Source organism: Dendropsophus ebraccatus, chromosome 3 (assembly GCF_027789765.1).
Source record: "Dendropsophus ebraccatus isolate aDenEbr1 chromosome 3, aDenEbr1.pat, whole genome shotgun sequence".
Classification (NCBI taxonomy): domain Eukaryota; kingdom Metazoa; phylum Chordata; class Amphibia; order Anura; family Hylidae; genus Dendropsophus; species Dendropsophus ebraccatus.
The window spans coordinates 11,007,484-11,032,016 of NC_091456.1; the positions used below are offsets into that span (position 1 = coordinate 11,007,484).

Sequence of the window (24,533 nt, forward strand, 5' to 3'; positions counted from 1 at the left end):
TGTAAAACAGAAGGTATACTATTGCAGGTCCAGACAGGAGGCTTTATTTGTTTGGTAACCATAATAAATTCCGGTAAACTTTCATTGAGTTACCAGGATTATGTTTTTGGTGTTCGTACAGTTAATGTATTCTGCTTATTTCCTTACATTACATTACTTTCCCCAGCTGTGGATGCTGTTTGATCAGAAAATTCAGTTTGATCGAGCTATGAATGATGGAAAGTATCACATTACAGAATCACTTGTGACTGGAATTACAGCCCTCAACAGCGTGGAGGGATTGTACAGGTATAGTAGTGTTTCTTCATCTGCCATCTGTGCTCCTTAAAGGGGACAAATTTAACCTGCTGAAATGTCCCTATTGCACAGGAGACGCTGAGGAGGAAGATATGTCTCTTACCTCCTTCTCTGCACCGTTCTGGTGCCGTTAGTCTTTATGCTCCACGGTCAGGTGAGACCATTTGGCGCTCTGGGAGCGGGCAGTGCTCCTATCCGTCCCTTTCTAATGATTAATGCAATGGGGCGGCTGGGGGTGTGCCGGATTGGCGCTGTGGGGGCGGGCAGTACTCCTAACCATCTCACCGAACTGTGGAGCATAAGATTAACTGCACCGGAAAGGTGCCGAGGATGTAGGTAAGAGACATACCTTCTTCCTCCTACAGTAGGTACATATCAGCAGGTTAGATAGGTTTAAAAGAGAAGTCCGATGAAAAAGATCACTTTTCAGCAGGCAGGAAGGAACATAATAATCAAGCACTTCTTACCTCTCCCCGCACCTCTACAACGCTGTCTTACTGCTCCAGGACTCCCACTGGCCTCCTGCATCTCTCTCTGCTGCAAAGTCATGACTCGGCTGATGAAGTTGGCAGTCGATCAATGCCTGGTGCAGACACTGTGACGACATCATAACTTGGGGGGGTTGCGGGGGTCCCGGGGCATCTGATGCGGTGCTTTGGGGGCATGGGTAGTAGTAGTGTTTGTTTATTGTGTTCCTCCCCTGCCTGCTGGTAAACTATCATCTTGTTTAATGTGATGTCAGCAGAAACACTTCTGAAGAACAATTTGACTTTTATTTTTAGGAAAGCCATTGTTCTGAAAGCACAAAACCAAACAGCAGAAGCTCATAAAATTCTACAGGTGCTGCTGACTCACTGTCAGAAAGTCAAGAACATAGAGATGGTGATCAGGTTAGTCACGCTTCATGTTTGTGAAGATCTGTCAGCTGTCCTGTGCTCTGGTGTTGCCTTACGAGGCAGCTAATCTCTTCATATGTGATGTTTTTATTGCAGCAATCTGCCCTATTGCCCGATATTGTGGCAAACACCGTGATAACAGGCATGTCACTGTGTGTGTTTTTGTCTTTTCAGAGTCCTTCTGTCCTTAGCAGAACTCTATTGGAGATCCTCATGTCATCCGGTGGCATTGCCGGTTCTACTTAAAGCACTGGCTCTATCTAGGGAGTACCGCTTACAGTACTTGGCCTCTGAGACAGTGCTCAACTTGGCTTTTTCACAGGTAGGAAAATGGAATTCACTTTTCAAAATGCAGACACTGTTAGATAGGAGACACACGGTACCTTTCATATATCCAGCTGTGCTTCCAGGATGTAGAGAAATGCTTTTATTTTCAGGTATAAAGAGTTAAATAGGCTTTCCCAAGCTCCTGAGTAGCTGCAAGCTGGAATTTCTCCGCTCTCCCCTCCCTGATTGATTTACAGCTAGAAGCAGAGTCCCCAGCAGGATCAGGGATGGGAGGGGGGGAGTAAGGAGTAGTTACAGCTTGCTGCACTTCAGGAGCTCTGGAAAGTTTCTTTGACTCTTCATACATGGAAAGAAAGCATTTCTCTACATTCTGGAAGCACAGACTGATCTACAAAATCTACCAGGTGTCCTAACAGTGTCAGCAGTTTGGAACATGAATTGCAGCTGACAGATTCCCTTTAACGTGTACAGTTCTTAATGTTGTAAAAAATCTTTCCCTAGGCAGCGATAGATGTTACACACAGAAATGTGTTTAAAGCACCTAAATATCTCACATAAACTAACAGTTTTGCTAAGTTTGCACCCCATCTCGCTACAAAAGTCAGGCTCTGTAGACTTCCCAAAAAATTTAGAAGCAATCGACATGACTCTATAATTGCATAAAATTATATGAGCTCCTAAATCCAGATGGATTTTTGGTAACTGAGAAGGCTTCTATTTTCCTCATGATGTTTCTTTCCAATACTGTACTGTATTGCTATGTACTGATCAGCCATAGCATTAAAGGTTACCTGTCAGCAGAGACGCTGACGGACTAGCAGCAGCGTCAACTCCTAATCCGGATGTTTGGTTATTCTTTGCAATGCACCATGCGTGATGAAAATGCGCGCAGCCTCCAAGATTGTTACTAAGATTGTCCAAACTTCCGGATTAGGAGTCGGCGCTGCTGCTAGTCCGACAGCGTCTCTCCTGACAGGTACCCTTTAAAACCACTGACAGGTGAAGTGATGCGTTACACCTAAATTTTCTTTTATCGATTTAGAGTCAGATACTAAAACATGATTTATTTTTTTATTTATTTTTTTATGTAATCTTTTTTCTTTTTTATGACTGTAATTTTTTCTTATTTCACTTTTTGGGGGTAGATTTTCATGTACAAAAAATATATATTCTCATATTCACTGATTTATTTTTTAAAAAAAAAGCTTTGATGTCATCTCACCCTAGATTGTCACCAGTACTAACCTGATGCAAATTTTTCCAGCTGATGCTGAACATCCCAGAGCAAGCCCTGAATATCCTGCACATGGCAATAGAGCCCATCCTGGCCCATGGAGCAGTCCTGGATAAGGGCCGGGCAATGTTTCTTGTGGCTAAATGTCAAGTAGCCTCAGCAGCATCGTATGATCCACAGAAAAAGACTGATGGTAATGAACATAACACAATTCTTTTTTTTTTTTTTTTTTTTTATCCCCTTTACACTTTTGAGTGATTGAAGAAAAAAAAATCATCTGACAACAAAAGACACATTTATTCTTCTCTTAAAGTATTACTGTTGATGTGCAATGTAACTTGAGGACACAACATTGCAAGTCCAGACACTTATAAAGAGACTGCTGTTGCTTTCCAAAAAAAAAGTGTCCCCACATGACTATGTTTTGCTTAGTTTTTCCTGTTAAAAGCGTTTTCTGGGCAGGAAGAGCAACTTAAAGACAACATACTCACCTTTCTCAGTCTCCCCCCCACCCCCAACTCCTGTTCTGTCTCTGCTCTACTTTTTCTGGTTGCTGTGGGATGTACCTGCTCAGCCCCCGCCCAATTATGTATTAGGTCCTGACTGAGTAGGGGATTCTTAAGGGTAGCTTCACACGCACCGTATCGCAGCAGATTTTCTGCTGCGGATCCGCAGCAGATCTGACTAAATGAATGAACACCCTTGAATGCTACCCTTAAAGTACATGTGTTAGGAACAGGGACCAAGTCTAACAGTGCTGGCTGACAGCAGTAAGTGACTTATTAGCATTTACACACGTCTTGGTGGACAACCCCTGTGATGGTACATATAGTAAAAAGAAAATCAGACCATAAAAGTTTTGCTGTCGTTATAATGTCTAAATCAACAGTAGATGTGATATAAAGCAAGTTTGCAATTTACATTCATTATTTTTTTCGTGATGTAAAACAAAGCTGTACTTACCAGAAATACAGGTCCAGTCTCGTGAAGGCAGCTATATACCAGCTATACTTACTGTATCCAGGTCCAGTCTTCTGAAGGCAGCTATATAACAGCTATACTTACTGTATCCAGGTCCAGTCTCCTGAAGACTGCTATATAACAGCAATACTTACTGTATCCAGGTCCAGTCTCCTGAAGGCTGCTATATAACAGCAATACTTACTGTATCCAGGTCCAGTGTCCTGAAGGCAGCTATATAACAACTATACTTACTGTATCCAGGTCCAGTGTCCTGAAGGCAGCTATATAACAGCTGTACTTACTGTATCCAGGTCGTCTCCTGAAGGCTGCTATATAACAGCTATACTTACTGTATCCAGGTCGTCTCCTGAAGGCTGCTATATAACAGCTATACTTACTGTATCCAGGTCCAGTGTCCTGAAGGCTGCTATATAACAGCTATACTTACTGTATCCAGGTCCAGTCTTCTGAAGGCAGCTATATAACAGCTGTACTTACTGTATCCAGGTCCAGTCTTCTGAAGGCAGCTATATAACAGCTATACTTACTGTATCCAGGTCCAGTCTCCTGAAGGCAGCTATATAACTGTCTTGTCCTTCTCTGTGAGCGCAGATGACCTGGGAAACAGGGGACTTCCTGTGTTTAGACACAGGAAGTGCCGTGTTTTCCATGATAAAAATAATGAACGTAAATTACAAACTTGCTTTATATCACATCTACTGTTAATTTAGATTTTGAAAGTTATAACCACATGGACACTTTATTACTGTGTATTCATGCCATAAATGCTGTAGTTGTAACCCTCTGTGTGAGAGGTGTGTATTTGCATGTGTGTCGGTCATACTTACCTTTTAGGATCCTGCAATCCTATATTTGCTATTTTTCTAAACAATTGACTTTTGTTGCAGCCCTGGAATCGGCGATACTAAACCTGAACGAAGCTAAAGCTTACTTCACTAAGGTGGACTGTAAAGAACAGATTCGAGACATCTTGTACTTACAAGCCAGACTGTACAATACATTAGGAAAAATCCAAGAGAGGAACAAGTGTGCCATGCTCTTCCGACAGATGCACCAGGAGCTGCCCTGCCATGGGGTCTCATTATTAATCCGCTTATAAGGACTTTCAGATTGCTGGTCCAGGTTTACTGCTTATTTTATTGCGTAGTAGGAACGTGTCAAAGAAAAAAGTATTGGAACATTGAATTACAGGCAAATGATCAGTCACTGGTTATTAATCGAGCACCGCACTACTCCTTTAATGGAATGGATTTGATCTTTGTCATTACTAATGATCCATATTTGTGGTCTTCTGTGGGTCTATTGCCAGTTCATCAGCTGCAAGCACATAAGGTTTTCTATGATCCCTGCGTACGCCATTGATACTATCAAGAACTGCATTCTCTCCACCATTTAGGCTGGTGACACTGAATGAATATTCCTGTCATTTCTATGGAGTATTCTATAGATTAATGCTAGCGGAAATGTATGTAATATGTGTATATATAAATATGCTGTACTCACAAAGAATTGTACATAAAGTTTTGGATAATAAATGACTCTTATTTATTTTTTTGTTTTCCTATGTGTATATGCACTGCAACACTAAAATGATAAATAACGGTGGGGGAAATGTAGAAAAAAAAACGTGCAGGAAAAAATAAAGTATTTTGCTATAGTAGCTAAGACTGGGTTCACACTGCGTTTTTTCAATCCGTTTTTTTTTGTTTTTTTTCCCCATCCGTTTTAGGGTACAAACACACAGGGCATATCCGCAGCAGATTTCTCGCTGCGAATTCGCAGAAAGACCCGCTGCGGATCCCTTCCCTGTACACTTTATGGGAAGACAAACTCGCAGCAGGATGCACATCCCGCTGCGAGTTTGTCAGCGGCCCGCCCCGTTAACCCCCTGGCCTTCAGAGTGTATACATCACATTCTCGACGCTCCGGCTTGCTTGGGGGGTTCTCGGCAGGTCCCGCTTGGCCAATCAATGCGCGGTCCCGACGCAGCGCACTGACTGGCTGAGTGGGATGTGAAGACGCCCGGAAGCAAGCTGGAGCGGGGAGAAGCGATGTATACGCTCCGGCGGCCTGGGGGTTAATGGGGCAGCTGCTGACAAACTGTCAGCGGGATGTCCATCCTGTTGTATGTTTGTCTGCCCATAGAGTGTACAGGGCAGGGATCCGCAGCGATAAGCCCAGTGTGTTTGTACCCTTAAGCAAAAAAGGGATGAGAAAATGGATGAATATGTGTGCATCCATTTTTATCCAGTTTTTTCATTGACCTTCAGTATTTAAAAAAAAAAAAAAAAAAATCGAAAAACGGATCAAAACATGTTTTTTCAGCCTACAGAAAAATGTGGTCGACCACACTTTCTAAAAAACAAAAAAAAAAAAGGATGCATCTGGATCTGTAATAATCTTTTTTTTTTTTCTTTTTCTCTTGATGGAAATCAATATAAAAACAGACATCTTTAGGCTAAAAGTAAATCCGATGTGTGTTACTACTTGTTTTAATCTTCTGCTTACTTTCTGATACATAATGTGTTACTGTCATTATTTCTTAGATCAGTGATGGCTAACCTTGACACTCCAGCTGTTGCAAAACTACAATTCCCATCATGCCTGGGCAGCCAAAGCCATATCATATGGTTTTTCAGGCATGATGGGAATTGTAGTTTTGCAACAGCTGGAGTGTCAAGGTTAGCCATCACTTTTTAGATTCTAGTCTATGTAATGCAGAAATATCAAACTGCGGCCCCCTCCAGCTGTTACAAAACTACAATTCCCATCATGCCTGGACAACCAAAGCGAAAGCTTATCTCACATGTCCAGGCATGATGGGAGTTGTAGTTTTGTAACAGCTGGAGGGGGCCGCAGTTTGACACCCCTGATGTAATGCCTCATTGCCAAATAATTAGGAAATCTGGTTTTCTACGGAATAGGTTTTGATTAAACGGTTTTAGACTGACTAGCGCAATGGTATTACAATTAACCAACTAAGCATCTGGCAGAGCTGAGGATTAGCACAGAGGACGGAGTAATGTGATTTATCGTTTAATAACACCGGCAATGGCCTTTGCTGTTATCCGATTGCCCTCTGCTCCACTGATACTTTATTACAGTGTGTTGAATCATAGACATTTGTAAGTTTTTTTTGTGTTGACCGTAAAGATCTGCAACTTTTACTTAATAATTTTATACTGTACAGTATTTAGGTTAATTAACATATGTGTATTCATTAACGTGTTTAAGGTTACAAACCCACTTGGCGGGTCTGCAGCGAGTCTCCATGCTGCGTTTTTGCAGCGAGACTCACTGCAGATCCCGGCCCTATGCTTTTAATGGCAGACAAACACGCAGCAGGGATGTACATCCCTGCTGCGAGTTTGTCTGCAGCCCTCCCCATTAACCCCCCGGCCGCCGGAGCTGATACTTCACCTGATCCCGGCTCCGGCGGTTCCCGATGTCTTCAGCAAGCCGGAGCGGGGACCAGGTGAAGTATATGCTCCAGCCAGCCGCCCGCAGCCCCGGCCGCCCCCCCCGCAGCCCCGGCCGCCCGATCGCCCCCCCCGCAGCACCGATCGCACGCCCCCCCCCCCGCAGCACCGATCGCTTACACGAGGGGCGTGCGATCGGTACTGCGGGGGGGGGGGGGGCGGCCGGGGCTGCGGGGGGGCGATCGGGCGGCCGGGACTGCGGGGGGGCGATCGAGCGGCCGGGGCTGCGGGCGGCTGGCTGGAGCATATACTTCACCTGGTCCCCGCTCCGGCTTGCTGAAGACATCGGGAACCGGGCGGCCGGGGGGTTAATGGGGAGGGCTGCAGACAAGCTCGCAGCAGGGATGTCCATCCCTGCTGCGTGTTTGTCTGCCATTAAAAGTATAGGGCCGGGATCTGCAGCGAGTCTCGCTGCAAAAACGCAGCATGGAGACTCGCTGCAGACCCGCCAAGTGGGTTTGTAACCTAAGGGTGCGTTCACACCTACAGGATCCGCAGCAGATCCGCAGCAGAAAATAAGCTGCGGATCCGGTAAGTGTGAACGTACCCTAAAAGAGGTTTAACAGGGAAAATCTTTTTCTTTCGAATCAACTGATATCAGAAAGTTATATGGATTTGTTATTTACTTTTATTAAAAAATCCTCAGGTCTTCCCATACTTGTTAGCTGCTGTATGTCATGCAGGAAATGTTTTATTTTCAGTCTGACACAGTGCTCTCTGCTGCCACCTCTGGCCGAGACAGGAACTCTGTCTCGGTTTTCTATGAATCCCCATAGAAATCCTCTCCTGCTCTGGACAGTTCCTGTCATGGACAGAGATGGCAGCAGAGAGCACTGTGTCAGACCGGAAAGAATACACCACCTCCTGCAGGACATACAGCAGCTGATAAGTATGGGAAGACTGGAGATTTTTTAATAGAAGTAAATTACAAACCTATATAACTTTCTGACACCAGTTGATTTAAAGAAAAAGATTTTAGCTGGAGTACCCCTTTAACTAAAATTCTGCTAGGACATGTTTTTAGAGATAAGAAAACTTAGTAAGTCCGAGCTTGTGGGAACCCCAACGCTCAGCATTTGAATCATACTGTCTGGAGAAGATGGATGCCGCCCTAGGGCTGCCTAGTAAACCTGGGGGCATCTATAGGCCCCAGTGCTGCATCCATCTTCTCCAGGCAGTGGGAATCAATGGTGGAAGAGATCCCATGCAAATGCTGGGAAACATGGGCCTCTTGACCCATTTTCAACTTCCAGTAGTTTTAGCTTTGGCTGTCCAGGCATGATGGGAATTGTAGTTTTAAAACAGCTGGAGAGCCTGAGTTTGACACGTCTGACAAATATTCTGCAGCCATGGAAACTGACAGCATTGATATACATATATCTGTGCTGTCAGTTTCAGCTCACAGCAGTACATACTTACCTAGTGTGTATTCAGTAACAAGTTTAGCTAAAATTCTGCTATGGAACGTTATTAGAGAGGAGAGAACTGACTTAGTATGAGTTTGTGTAAACCCGAACTCTTAGCGTCACCTGTGAGCCCCTTAATGTAACTGCACTGTAATCGCCTATATGGTCTGACAAATATACGGCATGATAAATTGAGTGGCCAGGCTGCACGAAAGATCCGTGTATCGTTCGTGCAGCCCTGGAAACTGACAGAATGGATATACAGTACATATATCTGCTGTCAGTTTCACCTCACTGCAGTACATACTTATCTAGTGTGCTGCTGATGTGATCTGGCATTCTCTTCTCTGGCTCTTCTGTCCAGTTGCTGTGTCTTCAGGCCTGCCTCCGGCACTGTCAATCGTTCTGGAGGAGGTGGGACCTGAGGATGCAGCGGCTGGACATGAGAGCCCAAGAACCGGATGCCTGATCACAGCAGCAGAGCACTAGATAAGTTTTGGCCTCATATCCCCTGTTTACACAAGAAGATGAGTGGCTGATAGCGATACATTTTGAAGCATGTTCTCAAGACACAATCAGCCGAGGACGCTGCATTTTCCTCCATCATTGGCTGATCACTGTCACTTTTACATGGGCTGAGTATTGGCCGCAGGATACTTTCTAGTAATGCTCTTGCCCAATAATCCCATGTAAAAAGCCCTATAGAGCCTGAGCTGTTCTTAACAGCACTTAGTGATATTCTTTACAGCAAGACTCATGGACATAGACAGCAATAGACGGACTACGTCCCCTTGAGATGAATGTGATACATTACTGAGCGTGCTCAGTGACCTTAGAGGAGATCATTCCACAGGGAGCTGCTCTTGTCTCCTCTATCTACTGGTGTCACATGACGCTGCAATGCTGTACAGATCACTTTACAGCAGCTTCCTCTTATCACCACAGACACAACAAGAAGTCTCAGCTTAGTTTAAGCCCCAGTGGTGAGAATGGAAACTGCAAGATCTCGGGATTATTTTATAATCTAAACATTATTTAAACAATGTCATTTTCTGATGACACGTTCCCTTCTGTTAGCAGGTTTATGTGTCCTATCTCAGGGTAACATAAACTAGTGACAGAGAAGCTGAACAGAATGATGGATCACTTACATTGCTCTGTGCAGCTGATCCAGAGATCTCCTCCTGAATAACATCATATGCATGAGCCCAGTAGTCCGAGATATTCATGAGAAGCAGAAAACTCTGCCCACCAGCTTCTGATTGGTAGTTATCTATCCATGCTGTGTATAGGCAGCAACTGTCAATCAGCAGCTAGAGGGCGGGGGAGGGGTGTGGCAAGAATCCTATTCTCCTGCATATTAGGAGAACGGCTAAAGAGAATATTGTAAGTAATACACCCATCTGTTCAGCATTTCTCACTAGTTTATGCTGCCCTCATTTAACACAGCATAAACATAGTGACAGATTCCCTCTAAACAATTACTTGTGTTTATATATGTAATAATTAATGGAGTTGGACGCCTATGTAAGTCTATTTATCGTCTATATATTGGGACTAATAAGAAGTGCTTCTTTGTTCCTGTCCGTACACATTGTTTCTTGGGACGGCTCGAACCAGAAGTCGAATGCAGTCATGGAAAAATTCCAGAGATTTCTCATCCGAGCACCACAAATAACATAGGCCAAAGTTTAAGCGTTCATTTGATTGTCCGTGGAAAACTGCTTCTAAGATCAAGGGAGAGGGAGTGATTTAGTCTGACGAGCGCATGTGATATATTTTATATTTGGGTATTTTTACTATTATATAAATTTATGATATTTCAGACTAAAGTAAAATAACATGGAGATCATACATTATAAAGAGAGCTTCAGCGTTTGCAGCCATAGACGTGCCAGGGACATGTTTGTCTATGGAAAAGTCCATGCTAAAGAACGTTATGCTATGGAGGTAAACTGTTATAATCATTGTAATTTATAGTTTTTCAAAAAAGCGCAATTCCTATGACAGACATTTTTATTGGACGTCCGTCGTTTAATGACAAATAACGTTCGTTATTATACAAAAAACAGCCATTGTTTAATGGTCATTATTTACCGTTAACTGACAGCCAATGAAAACGGCCATGATTTTGACAGTGTGTGAACATAACATCAAAGTAACTACCTTTAAACCCTTTGATAGTTACCTCCTAAATACCCTGTATGGTGTTGTTAAAGTTGTATTCCGCCAAAACATAACATTTGATATGTTGCTGCCCATGGTGAGACTAACAATTCCTTCCATACTTGTTATTATCTATTCAGTCTCCTTCCCCCAGTTCTGGGCTGCTGCTTTCTGCTGAAGACACAAAAATCTGTGTGTGTTTTTCTCTCTGTCCCCAACTCCTCCCTTCTGAGACAAGTCCCTGGTAAGCTTTATCTGCAACTTTAAAGCTTCTTTGTAATGTTGGGAGGGGTAAATCTGAGGTCAAGTTACTTATGAACAGTGATTATCTCTCAAAGAAGTTACAAAGTTGCAGATACTGCCTGCCGGTCAAAAAGGAGGAGGGACACACACACACAGATTTTTATGTTTTCATCAGAAAGCAGCAGCTGAGAACTGTAGGGGAGGAGATTGAATAAATAATAACTAAGTATGGAAGGAATTGTTAGTCCCAAAATTTTAATTTTGAGTGGAATACCCCTTTAAAGACTATGGATGCCTTTGAAAAGCATTTATTTTTATTATTGCTATAAACTTATTATGATGGAGAAAATACCCCCCCCCCCCCCCCCCCCCCCGAAACAGAAAAACATTTTGGCCATATGTCTTTATTAAAAAAAATTGCTTCTGTACAGGCTCTACAGGGTGCTAAATAAGCTTCCATTTCTCTCTATACATGTAGACAGCCTATGTGACTCTCTCTAGCATGGTTTCTCTCACCTGTCTCTATACTATCTGAGCTGGTGTGTTATTTTTGCTGTCCTCTGTAAGGGCGGGTTCACACTACGGAATCCTCTCGGACAATGTCTACGGAATTCCGTCAGCTGTCCGCCCGCACGGGCACGCGCTTTTCCGCCGACTCTATAGACACCATTCTATGGGCCGGCGTATTCCGCGATCCGCTGAAAGAAGTGACATGACACTTCTTTCAGCGTATAGCAGAATACACAGTCCCATAGAATGGTGTCTATGGGGCCAGCGGAAAGGCGCCCAGATGTGCGGGCGGACAGCTGACGGAATTCTACGGACATTGTCCGCGAGAATTCCGTAGTGTGCACCCGCCCTAACACTGAGAGAGCAGACTAATGGTGCCTTTACACAGAGAGATTTAGCTGACAGATTTTTGAAGCCAAAGCCAGGAATGGATTTAGAAAGATGTGAAATCTCAGGCTTTTCTTTATGACCTGTTCTCTGTTTATTGTCTGTTCCTGGCTTTGTCTTCAAAAATCTGTCAGATAAATCTCTCTGTGTAAAGGAACCCTAACAGACTAATCTCATTTCTGTCTGATTAGCAGCTAAATGGTAGGTTGGTAGGTAATTTTTAATGAAGACTTTTATTTAAATAGATGCTTTACAGCCATGAATTTTTAAAAACATGTCTGCGTGCAACCACTAGTTGGTGAAGCTCAGGTGTTTCCTGTATATGGGTTAATAATTGATTTAAATATAAGGCATATATAGTAATCCCCCCCCCACACACACACACACCAATGGTTCCTGTAATTAAAAGGGAACTCCATCAAAATTTATTTTTTTCTAATCAGCTGGTAACATTAAGTTATACAGAATTGTAAATTACTTCTATTTATAAATTTAAAAAGGCCTTTTAGTACTTATCAGCTGCTGTTTGTCCTGCAGGAAGTGGTATATTCTTTCCAGTCTGACACAGTGCTCTCTGCTGCCACCTCTGTCCATATCAGGAACTGTCCAGAGCAGGAGAGGTTTTCTATGGGGATTTGTTGCTGCTCTGGACAGTTCTTGACATGGACAGAGGTGGCAGCAGAGAGCACTGTGTCAGATTGGAAAGAATACACCACTTCCTGCAGGACATACAGCAGCTGATAAGTACTGGAAGACTTTAGATGTATAAAGAGAAGTTATTTACAATCTATTTTTTATTTTCTGACACCAAATTATTTGGAAAAAAAAGAAAAAAATTGCTGAAGTTCTCCTTTAACAAAACACCCGCAGGAGGGAGTGGAAAAACCTTTTCTTTGGAAAAAGCTGTGAATGTTTAAATGGTTTCAGAATCCTTTTCTGTTTCGGGAGAGGAAAAAAAAAAGGATAATGGATTTTCCTAATATTAGTGAAAACAGAGACTTGGATCTTCTGTTATTGCTGAGCTACCGTTTTCTTCCACAAGATGGCGCTTCTGAGTAAAAGACTGAATGTAAAATGTTAAGGCTGGGTTCACACTACATTTTTGCAGTCTGTTGTTTCATTTGTGTGTGTCCGTTTTGATCCTTTTTTTCCATTGACTTCCATTACAGAAAAGAATCAAGGAACGGGTGAAAACGCATTCCTTATTCTAACGTACACAAAAACAGGGCCGAGCACTACTTTGTGCACATTAAAAAAATCAGATGCGTTTTGATCTTATAATGCAAGTCGATGGGAAAACGGATCAAAGGAGATGCACACAAATACATCTGTATTTCATATCTTTTTTGCATAATATGGAGGGGGAAAAAAACGGAGTGTGAACCCAGCCTAACCATTTAAGCACATTACACAATATGTGAAATCAAGCCCGGCATCTGCACCAACTTGCCAGGAGTAAATGTGCCGCTGTACTACTTGCTGTGCCAGGTGGTACCGCAGTGCAGTAGATAATTAAGGGCCCACCGGAGGATTCTCAGATTCTCTGGTTGGGCCTCTGAGTGATGTGCTGCACTGCACAAGGCAGCCGGAACTTCCTGCACAGGCGGCATCTGTTACACACCACCTGTGCCAGGAGATAGAAGAGGAGAGCGTGTGCCAGAGGAGGTGCAGCAACAGGGGAGTATGAGTATACTACTATATGGGGGCTACTCACAGGGGGCCATCTACTATATGGGGGCTACTCACAGGGGGCCATCTACTATATGGGGGCTACTCACAGGGGGCCATCTACTATATGCGGGTTACTCTCAGGGGGCCATCTACTATATGCGGGTTACTCACAGGGGGCCATCTACTATATAGGGGCTACTCACTGGGCCATCTATATGCAGGCTACTCATAGGGGGCTATCTACTATATGCGGGCTACTCACAGGGGGCCATCTACTATATGCGGGCTACTCACAGGGGGCCATCTACTATATGCGGGCTACTCACAGGGGGCCATCTACTATATGCGGGTTACTCACAGGGGGCCATCTACTATATGCAGGCTACTCTCAGGGGGCCTTCTACTATATGCAGGCTACTCTCAGGGGGCCATCTACTTTATGCAGGCTACTCTCAGGGGGCCATCTACTATATGCAGGCTACTCTCAGGGGGCCATCTACTATATGCAGGCTACTCACAGGGGGCCATCTACTATATGGGGGCTACTCACAGGGGGCCATCTACTATATGCGGGTTACTCACAGGGGGCCATCTACTATATGCAGGCTACTCTCAGGGGGCCATCTACTATATGCGGGCTACTCACAGGGGGCCATCTACTATATAGGGGCTACTCACTGGGCCATCTACTATATGCAGGCTACTCATAGGGGGCTATCTACTATATGCGGGCTACTCACAGGGGGCCATCTACTATATGCGGGCTACTCACAGGGGGCCATCTACTATATGCGGGCTACTCACAGGGGGCCATCTACTATATGCGGGTTACTCACAGGGGGCCATCTACTATATGCAGGCTACTCTCAGGGGGCCTTCTACTATATGCAGGCTACTCTCAGGGGGCCATCTACTATATAGGGGCTACTCTCAGGGGGCCATCTACTATATGCAGGCTACTCTCAGGGGGCCATCTACTATATGCAGGCTACTCACAGGGGGCCATCTACTATATGCGGGTTACTCACGGGGCCATCTACTATATGCAGGCTACTCACAGGGGGCCATCTACTATATGCGGGTTACTCACAGGGGGCCATCTACTATATGCAGGCTACTCACAGGGGGCCATCTACTATATGCGGGCTACTCACAGGGGGCCATTTACTATATGCGGGCTACTCACAGGGGGCCATCTATTATATGCGGGTTACTCACAGGGGGCCATCTACTATATGGAGGCTACTCACAGGGGGCCATCTATTTTTTGCGGGTTACTCACGGTTGGCCATCTACTATATGCAGGCTACTCTCAGGGGGCCATCTACTATATGAGGCTACTCTCAGGGGGCCATCTACTATATGCGGGCTACTCACAGGGGGCCATCTACTATATGGGGGCTACTCACTGGGCCATCTACTATATGCAGGCTACTCACAGGGGGCCATCTATTATATGCGTGTTACTCACAGGGGGCCATCTACTATATGGGGGCTACTCACAGGGGGTCATCTATTATATGCGGGTTACTCACAGGGTGCCATCTACTATATGCAGGTTACTCACAGGGGGCCATCTACTATATGCGGTCTACTCACAGGGGGCCATCTACTATATGCAGGTTACTCACAGGGGGCCATCTACTATATGCAGGTTACTCACAGGGGGCCATCTACTATATGCGGGTAGCGGGTTACTCACAGGGGGCCATCTACTATATGCAGGTTACTCACAGGGGGCCATCTACTATATGCAGGTTACTCACAGGGGGCCATCTACTATATGCAGGTTACTCACAGGGGGCCATCTACTATATGCGGGTAGCGGGTTACTCACAGGGGGCCATCTACTATATGCGGGTAGCGGGTTACTCACAGGGGGACATCTACTATATGTGGGCTACTCACGGGTACACAAATATTGGTTTAGCGCTAACGTAGTCACAATAGTGTGTAATGCTCCAGGATACTGCGAATATCCACCATTGTTGGCACGTTACAACTCTTGTATACAACGTATCTGAGCTCCGCTTCAATACAACTCATGTGAGCGTAACCAATGAAAAAGGTCCACTCACGTTTTGTAGTCTTTAAACGACTCGTCTTTATTTCTTTCAGGTGTACAGGTTAGGCTGTGTGTGAACAAGCACTGGAGATAGCTGGAGGCTAGGCGTCCTTTCCCCTCCAGCTATCTTCAGTGCTACCTTTTTCATTGGTTACGCTCACATGAGTTGTATTGAAGCGGAGCTCAGATATGTTGTATACAAGGGCTACTCACAGGGGGCCATCTACTATATGGGGACTAGGGGGCATCAGCACAGGGGACAGTCTTCTTTAGTCATCTGTAGAAGGTTATATTGGTACTACACAAGGGGCCATCTTCTGTGGGAGTGGGGGGGCAGTGGTACATTTATTCCACCGCTGCCACCATGTTTTTCTAAGCATACTTTGCTATTGATGAAACCCACAGAGCGGCAGTGAGTGTGACATCACTACTCTGCCTATATACAGCTGTACACTGCGCTCCCTTCTCTGTATGTTTAAATTTACTTAATAACTGTCCCCCAACATTTCAGGAACACCGCTCTTTTAATTCACTCAGAAGTTCAGAAATTTTTCACCATATTCATTAAATGAAATTACACATTTTTTTAAGAAATCAATAGGGATGTTTTTTTTAAAAGTTTCTTTATGTTTAAATCATCGTTATACCTACGGCCACTAGGTGTCTCCATTCGCTGTGCATGTATACAGATGCTGCGTGTCCACATTCAGCAGCAGAGAATCCTGGGAGTGCTTGCATTGTACGGTCAGCTCTCCTGTCACACAGCACCAAAACCTCTGTAACCAAACAGTGACATTATACTGACTGAATTGTTGCATAACAAAGAGCATTGACTCCTGGTAAGCTGCAGAGGCGATAATATAGTTAGCCTGATATAATTATTCTAGATAGATAGATAGATAAATAGATTGATCTATACAATGTCTCTGTGTCCAGGTAGTGCAGCCATCCCCCTTCTTCTATGCTCCGCATTACTTCTAGGAATCAGACGCATGCAGTAACCACCAGCTGCCCCTAATGTTTCCAAATTATACATCTGCTCTGAGAAAGCAGGAGGGGTAATAATGGCTGTATACAGCAATCTGGGAGGGGTAATAATGGCTGTATACAGCAATCTGGGAGGGGTAATAATGGCTGTATACAGCAATCTGGGAGGGGTAATAATGGCTGTATACAGCAATCTGGGAGGGGTAATAATGGCTGTATACAGCAATCTGGGAGGGGTAATAATGGCTGTATACAGCAATCTGGGAGGGGTAATAATGGCTGTATACAGCAATCTGGGAGGGGTAATAATGGCTGTATACAGCAATCTGGGAGGGGTAATAATGGCTGTATACAGCAATCTGGAAGGGGTAATAATGGCTGTATAGAGCAATCTGGGAGGGGTAATAATGGCTGTATACAGCAATCTGGGAGGGGTAATCATTGGGTGGATAAAGCTCCTGATTGGGTTGAATTTATGAAATCAAGAAAAGTAAGAATACATAAACCAACAACGTACATGAGGATCTAATTGTATACAGATATATAGACACAATATGGCGGCTATTAATGTGTTTTGTGTAAAGGAAGAAGAGCAAAAACTGGTTACTGGGTCCACGGCTGTGTGACCATAATCTTTAATAGGCCAGACATAGTCCTGTAAGTATATGGTCTGTTGTATGCCAGTATATGCTTTACATGAAGGGGTGTTACACAGGCAGGGGCCTAGCTAGGATCCATGGGGCCCCATAGTAAAAAAAAACTATGTACACTTCTGTACACTTCACCCCCCCAATTAACACATATACTCACCTGGCCCAGCTGTCCAGAGGGGGTGGGGGTTTGGTGGGTGTTGGCGGCTTTCCAGGGGGACCACTGTCTGAGGGTGGGAGGCTGGTGTGGGCCAGTGGCTGCCCGCGGGCCATCGGCTGTTCAGAGGTGGGGCCGGGATCAGGGGGCTGGTGTGGGCCGGCGTTTGTAAGGGTTGGGCAAGTACTGGTGCTGGCTGGCTGCTGTCCCGGGCAGAGGGGCAGGGATCTGTGTGGGTGCCGGTACTGGCTGGGGGAAGGGGGAGCGATGTGAGCAGCCCCATAGAGGCAGACCAAGCTCTGCCAGGACAGGCCCCGTAGCAGCTGCATGGTCTGCCTCTATGGTAGCTACACCAGTGTAGCATTCAATATTTTTCTATCGCCATATACTATACTTGATTTAATGGTCACTGTTGTTTCACATAACTTCCTTCCATGTTATTTCTATGACTAACAGCCCGCTCAGCCAATCACTGACTGAGATGGGACAGCCCAGTGTTCAGTGATTGGCTGAGCGGGCTGTCACTCCTGAGACGAGTTCGGAGGACCCCGGGGGAGCACGGACAGGTAAGCACAGGTTCTTTATTGTTTTCTGCATAACAGCAGGGAGATATTAAACAATATCTCACGCTGGATAACCCCTTTAAGATTCAGCATTTTCGGTGATATTCTTACATCTGCTTGTGGTGTACTTATCAGGGCTGTGGAGTCAATAAGCCGAAGCTCCGACTCCACAGCCCTGGTACTTATCCCCCTGTGTCCACGTTCTTTGTTTCTGCCCATACAGGCTGGTGACAGGCTCATCCACCTTTATGTGTACACTCCCCTTATTACCATATATATGATGGCTGGCCAGAAATTTGTAATTTACTTCTGTTAAAAAAATCTCCAGTCTTCCAGTACTTATCAGCTGCTGTATGTCCTGCAGGAAGTGGTGTATTCTCTCCAGTCTGACACAGTGCTCTCTGCTGCCACCTCTGTCCATGTCAGGAACTGTCCAGAGCAGGAGACGTTTCTATAGGGATTTGCTGCTGATCTGGACAGTTCCTGATATGGACAGAGGTGGCAGCAGAGAGCACAGTGTCATACTGGTAGGAATACATCACTTCCTGCAGGACATACAGCAGCTGATAAGTACTGGAAGACTGGAGATTTTTAAATAGAAGTACATTACAAATCTATATAACTTTCTGACACCAGTTGATTTGAAATAATTATTTTTTGGTGAACAACCCCTTTAAGTAAATACATTGCATTTTTTTATCAATCACAAAGAGGAGGGGATATGGGTCCCAGTGGGGGGCGGCAGGCCTGCTCCCAGTGCTCGGAAAAAGATCGGCAACGATAAGGAACCATGGGCCCTCCAGCTGTGGAAAAAACTACAATTCCCATCATGCCTGGATAAGTAGAGCTTCCCTTTGGCTGCCCAGGGCATGATGGGAGTTGTAGTTTTTTCCACAGCTGGAGCGCCCATGGTTCCTCAGCCCTGCTTTACTACTACACTGACTACTATCCTATATCCTGACAGGAGGACAGATACGAGGCGGCTCCTCTCCCTGCTCATCCTCTCCCTGCTCATCCTCTCCACAATCTTTGGGCTTCATCTTCCCCTTCAGTATTTTCCTCAGCTACGTTTAACTCTTGGTTTGCCGTGACGTCTACGAATCTCTCCGCGTCTGCGCGTAGCAGGTAAAGCGCTGGTTATCGGTCGTGGCTAGAGCGCCCCCTGCCGCCGGCCGCCGCCCTGTCACATCCCGCCCCCCGTCCGCGGACCCCCGTGCCCGGGTCAGCCGGCAGCTCAGGAGTTAACCGCATCGCTCTCAGTCAGGAGCCGCTGATTAGGCCAATGAGAGGCGGCGTTACATCGCGCACATCTGGGCCACTCAGCGGCGCGCTAGGAGGCGGGAGGAGGGAGGATGGACGTCCCGGGCAGCCAATCACAGCGCGAGCTCGCCATCCGCTGGAACTGCTGCCCTGGCAGGATCGGATGCTCGGTGTGACCCGCTGCCAGGCGCCCGGGAGGCAGGTAAGGAGCAGGGGAGACCGGAGCGAGCAGCCTGCCCTCATAACGGGGGATAACGGCTCCATCTCTAGCGGTACCGACTGCTGCCACCTCACAGTGCGATGTCTGCTGCAGTCAGTGTACACATGAGGCGGAATACAGGGGGAAAAAACGCAATTCAGGCAAAACTCCGTGTGTACAGGGTCTGTTATTCTGCATTGATGTCAGTTCTGATTGGATGGACATGTATTTCAGGGGCTATTGGTCCAGGATTAAGGATTAGCAAGTGCATGCTGGGAGTTGTAGTTTCACAGCTGACCCCTGTGTTAAAGGTGTCTATAGTTAAAGGGGTACTCCAGCGTAAATGTGTTTGTTTTTTTTTCTTTTAGATCAACTGGTTTCAGAAAGTTGTATAGATTTGTAATTTACAACTATTAAAAAAATCTCCAGTTTCCCAGTACTTATCAGCTTCTGTATGTCCTGCAGGAAGTGGTGTATGCTCTCCAGTCTGACACAGTGCTCTCTGCTGCCACCTCTGTCCATGTTAGGAACTGTCCAGAGCAGGAGAGGGTTTTCTATGGGAATTTGCTGCTGCTCTGGACAGTTCCTGACATGGACAGAGGTGGCAGCAGAGAGCACTGTGTCAGACTGGAGAGAATACACCACTTCCTGCAGGACATACAGCAGCTGATAAGTACTGGAAGACTGGAGATTTTTATATAGAAGTAAATTACAAATCTATATAACTTGCTGACACCAGTTGATTTGAAAGAAAATAACATTTTTGCCGAAGTGCCCCTTTAAGGTGATCTGTGCACATACCCCTCCCCCACTGCAGTTTTTTATAGGAGCCCTCATGTATATGCCCCCCAGCACGCTGTATATTTCTATAGGTGGGCGTTGTGGTGCCCCCGGTGGTGGGAGGTCTCACAGGGGATCGGAGGCAGATGCTGGGAGCAGTGGTGCCCCCGGTGGTGGGAGGTCTCACAGGGGATCGGAGGCAGATGCTGGGAGTAGTGGTGCCCCCGGTGGTGGGAGGACTCACAGGGGATCGGAAGCGGATGCTGGGAGCAGTGGTGCCCCCGGTGGGGGGAGGTCTCACAGGGGATCGGAGGCGGATGCTGGGAGCAGTGGTGCCCCCGGTGGTGGGAGGTCTCACAGGGGATCGGAGGCAGATGCTGGGAGCAGTGGTGCCCCCGGTGGGGGGAGGTCTCACAGGGGATCGGAGGCAGATGCTGGGAGCAGTGGTGCCCCCGGTGGGAGATTCCTCTTGGAGCTGTGGGAACCGTCTGTGGATTCTCTGCTGGTGACACTAGATAAGGGAGGGATGGAAAACTTTCCGATATATTTATCATCTCCCTGGGATCGTGGATGGAGTTAACCCTTTAGGGTCCTGGAAACACAATCATTCCATCTCTAAACCAGGGAGGGGGGAATCGGTGGCCCTCCAGCTGTTGCAAAACTACAATTCCCATCATGCCTGGACAGCCAAAGCAAGATGGGAATTGTAGTTTTGCATCGGCTGGAGGGCCACCAGTTCCCCCTCCCTGGTGTAAGCCCTTTGTATGGCGGTAGCTGTATAGCAGATGTGCTGGGGTGTGTGTGGGGGGGGGGGTGTCAGTATATCCTTGTGTAGTTCCCTCTGCGGTCCTCTGGATAGAACGTTCCCTATGTGGCTGTAGGGATCACCGTTTACAGCTGTAGAGATGTCCTAGATTTGCTCCGTCCCGCCTGCATTTCCAGGAGATGACTCCATCCAGCTCAGCAGGAGGGGACATTATAGGATTATTATGTGCCGCTTTATGGAAGCCAGCATAGAGGGAATGACTATGGAGAGCCAAATGCTTCCAAGTTAGCTGGGATTAAAGGGCCACTCTAGCAAAAAAAAAAATCTCCAGTCTTCCAGTACTTATCAGCTGCTGTATATCCTGCAGGAAGTGGTGTATTCTCTCCAGTCTGACAAAGTGCTCCAGTTCCTGACGTGGACAGAGGTGGCAGCAGAGAGCACCGTGTCAGACTGGAGAGAATACCCCACTTCCTGCAGGACATACAGCAGCTGATAAAAAAAATCTCCAGTCTTCCAGTACTTATCAGCTGCTGTATGTCCTGCAGGAAGTGGTGTATTCTTTCCAGTCTGACACGGTGCTCTCTGCTGCCACCTCTGTCCATGTCAGGAACTGGAGCACTGTGTCAGACTGGAGAGAATACACCACTTCCTGCAGGATATACAGCAGCTGATAAGTACTGAAAGACTGGAGATTTTTTTAAAGAAGTAAATTATAAATCTGTATAACTTTCAGACACCATTTGTTTTGAAATATTTTTATTTTTTTGGTGGAGTTTCCCTTTAACAATACCACAATTATGATAGGACTGGGAGTGATACTATACCTTTATTAGGACAATTAAGTGCATTGGTGCACTGCGGGCTACAGGACCTCCCCAAGTTTACCAAACTGCCTTAAGAAAAAGTAAGATTTATCATTAAAGGGAAACTCTAACCTTCTGTTATGTTCCCATACCACTGAGGCTGATGGTAATTTTCTAACCTTCATCCTTCGCGCCTTTTACAGGAACTGTTGACTTCATTTAATATGTAAATCAGGTGGTTTGGAACACTGGGGCGGGGCCAGCGATCCTTCTCTTTAAAGAGACCCTGTCAGTAGGTTTATGGCGTCCTATCTCAGGGGGCACAAACTAGTGACAGAGAAGCCGAACAGAATGATGCATTACTTACATTGTTCTGTGCAGCTAATCCAGAGATCTCCTCCTGAATAACGTGGACAATAAGTAGTCCTCTCCATTATGTGCATGAGCACAGTAGTCCTGGATATTCATGAGAAGCAGAAAACTCCACCCACCAACTGCTGATTGGCAGTTATCTATCCATGTTGTGTATAGGCAGTCACCTGTCAATCAGCAGCTGGACGGCGGGGGGAGGGGTGCGGCAAGAATCATATTCTCCTGCGTATTAGGAGAACGGCTGAACAGAATGATGTAAGTAATACACGCATCTGTTCAGCATTTCTATCACTAGTTTATGCTGCTCCCATTTAAGCGGGATCAGTGCTGTTAACCTGATGTGTTATAACGGAATGGCTGCCGTGATACAAGACGCCTGTAGATGCAGACAAGGTGTGTAATACCCTTGAGGTATTGCGGGATATCAGTTTTGTGCAAATATATACTGTATATATAGCTGCTGGTATCTGCCCGTGTGGCTGTAAGCAATGAGGATTAAGATGGCACCAGGTGATGAACAGACCAGGAGACGTGGAGTGTCACAGTAGAACTTGTCTTGTGAAAAAAGGCGCTTGGGGGGCGGGGGGCTATTATTTTTTATTGGATAAACTTTTTCTTTTTGAACTCATGTTGTTGTGGGGTAAAAATGTACTGTTAGCTATACTGTATGCCAGCTACCTATACAGGGTATGCCAGTTACCTATACAGTATGCCAGTTACCTATACAGTATGCCAGTTACCTATACAGTATGCCAGTTACCTATACAGTATGCCAGCTACCTATACAGGGTATGCCAGTTATCTATACAGTATGCCAGTTACCTATACAGGGTATGCCAGTTATCTACTACAGTATGCCAGCTACCTATACAGGGTATGCCAGTTATCTATACAGTATGCCAGTTACCTATACAGGGTATGCCAGTTACCTATACAGGGTATGCCAGTTACCTATACAGGGTACGCCAGTTACCTATACAGGGTACGCCAGTTACCTATACAGTATGCCAGTTACCTATACAGGGTATGCCAGTTACCTATACAGTATGCCAGTTACCTATAGAGTATAAGAGTTACCTATACAGGGTATGCCAGTTACCTATAGAGTATAAGAGTTACCTATACAGGGTATGCCAGTTACCTATACAGGGTATGCCAGTTACCTATACAGGGTATGCCAGTTACCTATAGAGTATGAGTTACCTATACAGGGTATGCCAGTTACCTATAGAGTATGAGTTACCTATACAGGGTATGCCAGTTACCTATACAGTATGCCAGTTACCTATAGAGTATAAGGGCCCTATTCCACCGGACGATTATCGTTCAGATTATCGTTAAATCGTTCGAATCTAAACGATAATCGTTCGGTTGAAATGCAGTTAACGATTAATGACCGACCGAGAAATTGTTGATCGTTTTATAAGACCTGGACCTATTTTTATCGTTGTTCGTTCGCAAATCGTTCACATTAAATAAGACGTCGTTTGGTCGTTCGCCGTAGATACGAACGAAATAGCGAAGAAATATCGAAGAAAAAAACGATCGCAAATACGATCATAAGTAACGATTATCATTCCATGGAAATGAGTGAACGTTTTCAGGTCTTTCGCAATTGCGGTCGTTAATGGTTAACGATTATGCGAACGATAATTGTCCAGTGAAATAGGGCCCTAAGAGTTACCTATACAGGGTATGCCAGTTACCTATACAGGGTATGTCAGTTACCTATACAGTATAAGAGTTACCTATACAGTATAAGAGTTACCTATACAGGGTATGCCAGTTACCTATACAGGGTATGCCAGTTACCTATACGGGGTATGCCAGTTACCTATACAGGGTATGCCAGTTACCTATACAGGGTATGCCAGTTACCTATACAGGGTATGCCAGTTACCTATACAGTATAAGAGTTACCTATACAGGGTATGCCAGTTACCTATACAGGGTATGCCAGTTACCTATACAGGGTATGCCAGTTACCTATACAGTATAAGAGTTACCTATACAGTATGCCAGTTACCTATACAGGGTATGCCAGTTACCTATACAGTATACCAGTTAGAGATGAGCGGATCTATTAGCAGCGTTATACATCCAGCCTGAACTAGGTGGACACATGAGGCAGGGGGTGTCCGTAGGCGCAGTGAGTACACTATTTTTTTTTACTATATAGTGGCCGACTCCTTTATTTTTTGTTGGATTTATTTTTCCAAGCCGCAATTTCTTGCATATGGTGCAGAGAGATATAACCTCAGCATGTGGCCGTGATCTGAAGCAACGGCCGTATGATTTCAGCTGTTGGTTACTCTCTGTTGCCGGTGATTTTTGGACAGTGGATCTCCCACAGTTTTGCACGTCCGTCAG

General features: G+C 45.5%; 2 protein-coding genes across 6 annotated transcripts in view; both read left to right on the forward strand.

The window, feature by feature from the left end:
- The window catches only part of ANAPC5 (anaphase promoting complex subunit 5), a 48,195-nt gene extending 42,962 nt beyond the window's left edge, over nt 1-5,233 (forward strand). For both annotated transcript variants that reach the window (XM_069960901.1, XM_069960900.1), the window contains 5 exons: nt 167-288; nt 1,080-1,187; nt 1,368-1,515; nt 2,746-2,908; nt 4,587-5,233. In XM_069960901.1, coding sequence (XP_069817002.1) covers nt 167-288; nt 1,080-1,187; nt 1,368-1,515; nt 2,746-2,908; nt 4,587-4,798 — 753 coding nt within the window. In that variant the 3' untranslated portion in view covers nt 4,799-5,233. The remainder of the gene's footprint in view (nt 1-166; nt 289-1,079; nt 1,188-1,367; nt 1,516-2,745; nt 2,909-4,586) is intronic.
- Nucleotides 5,234-19,349: 14,116 nt separating this feature from the next.
- CAMKK2 (calcium/calmodulin dependent protein kinase kinase 2) overlaps nt 19,350-24,533 on the forward strand; it is a 62,828-nt gene continuing 57,644 nt past the window's right edge. For 3 of the 4 annotated variants that reach the window (XM_069960908.1, XM_069960902.1, XM_069960909.1), the window contains exon 1: nt 19,350-19,445. The gene's annotated coding sequence lies outside the window, so the exon portion shown is untranslated. Of the gene's footprint in view, nt 19,446-19,522; nt 19,625-24,533 lie in introns of those variants that run through there. The other variant, XM_069960904.1, reaches the window with a different exon arrangement.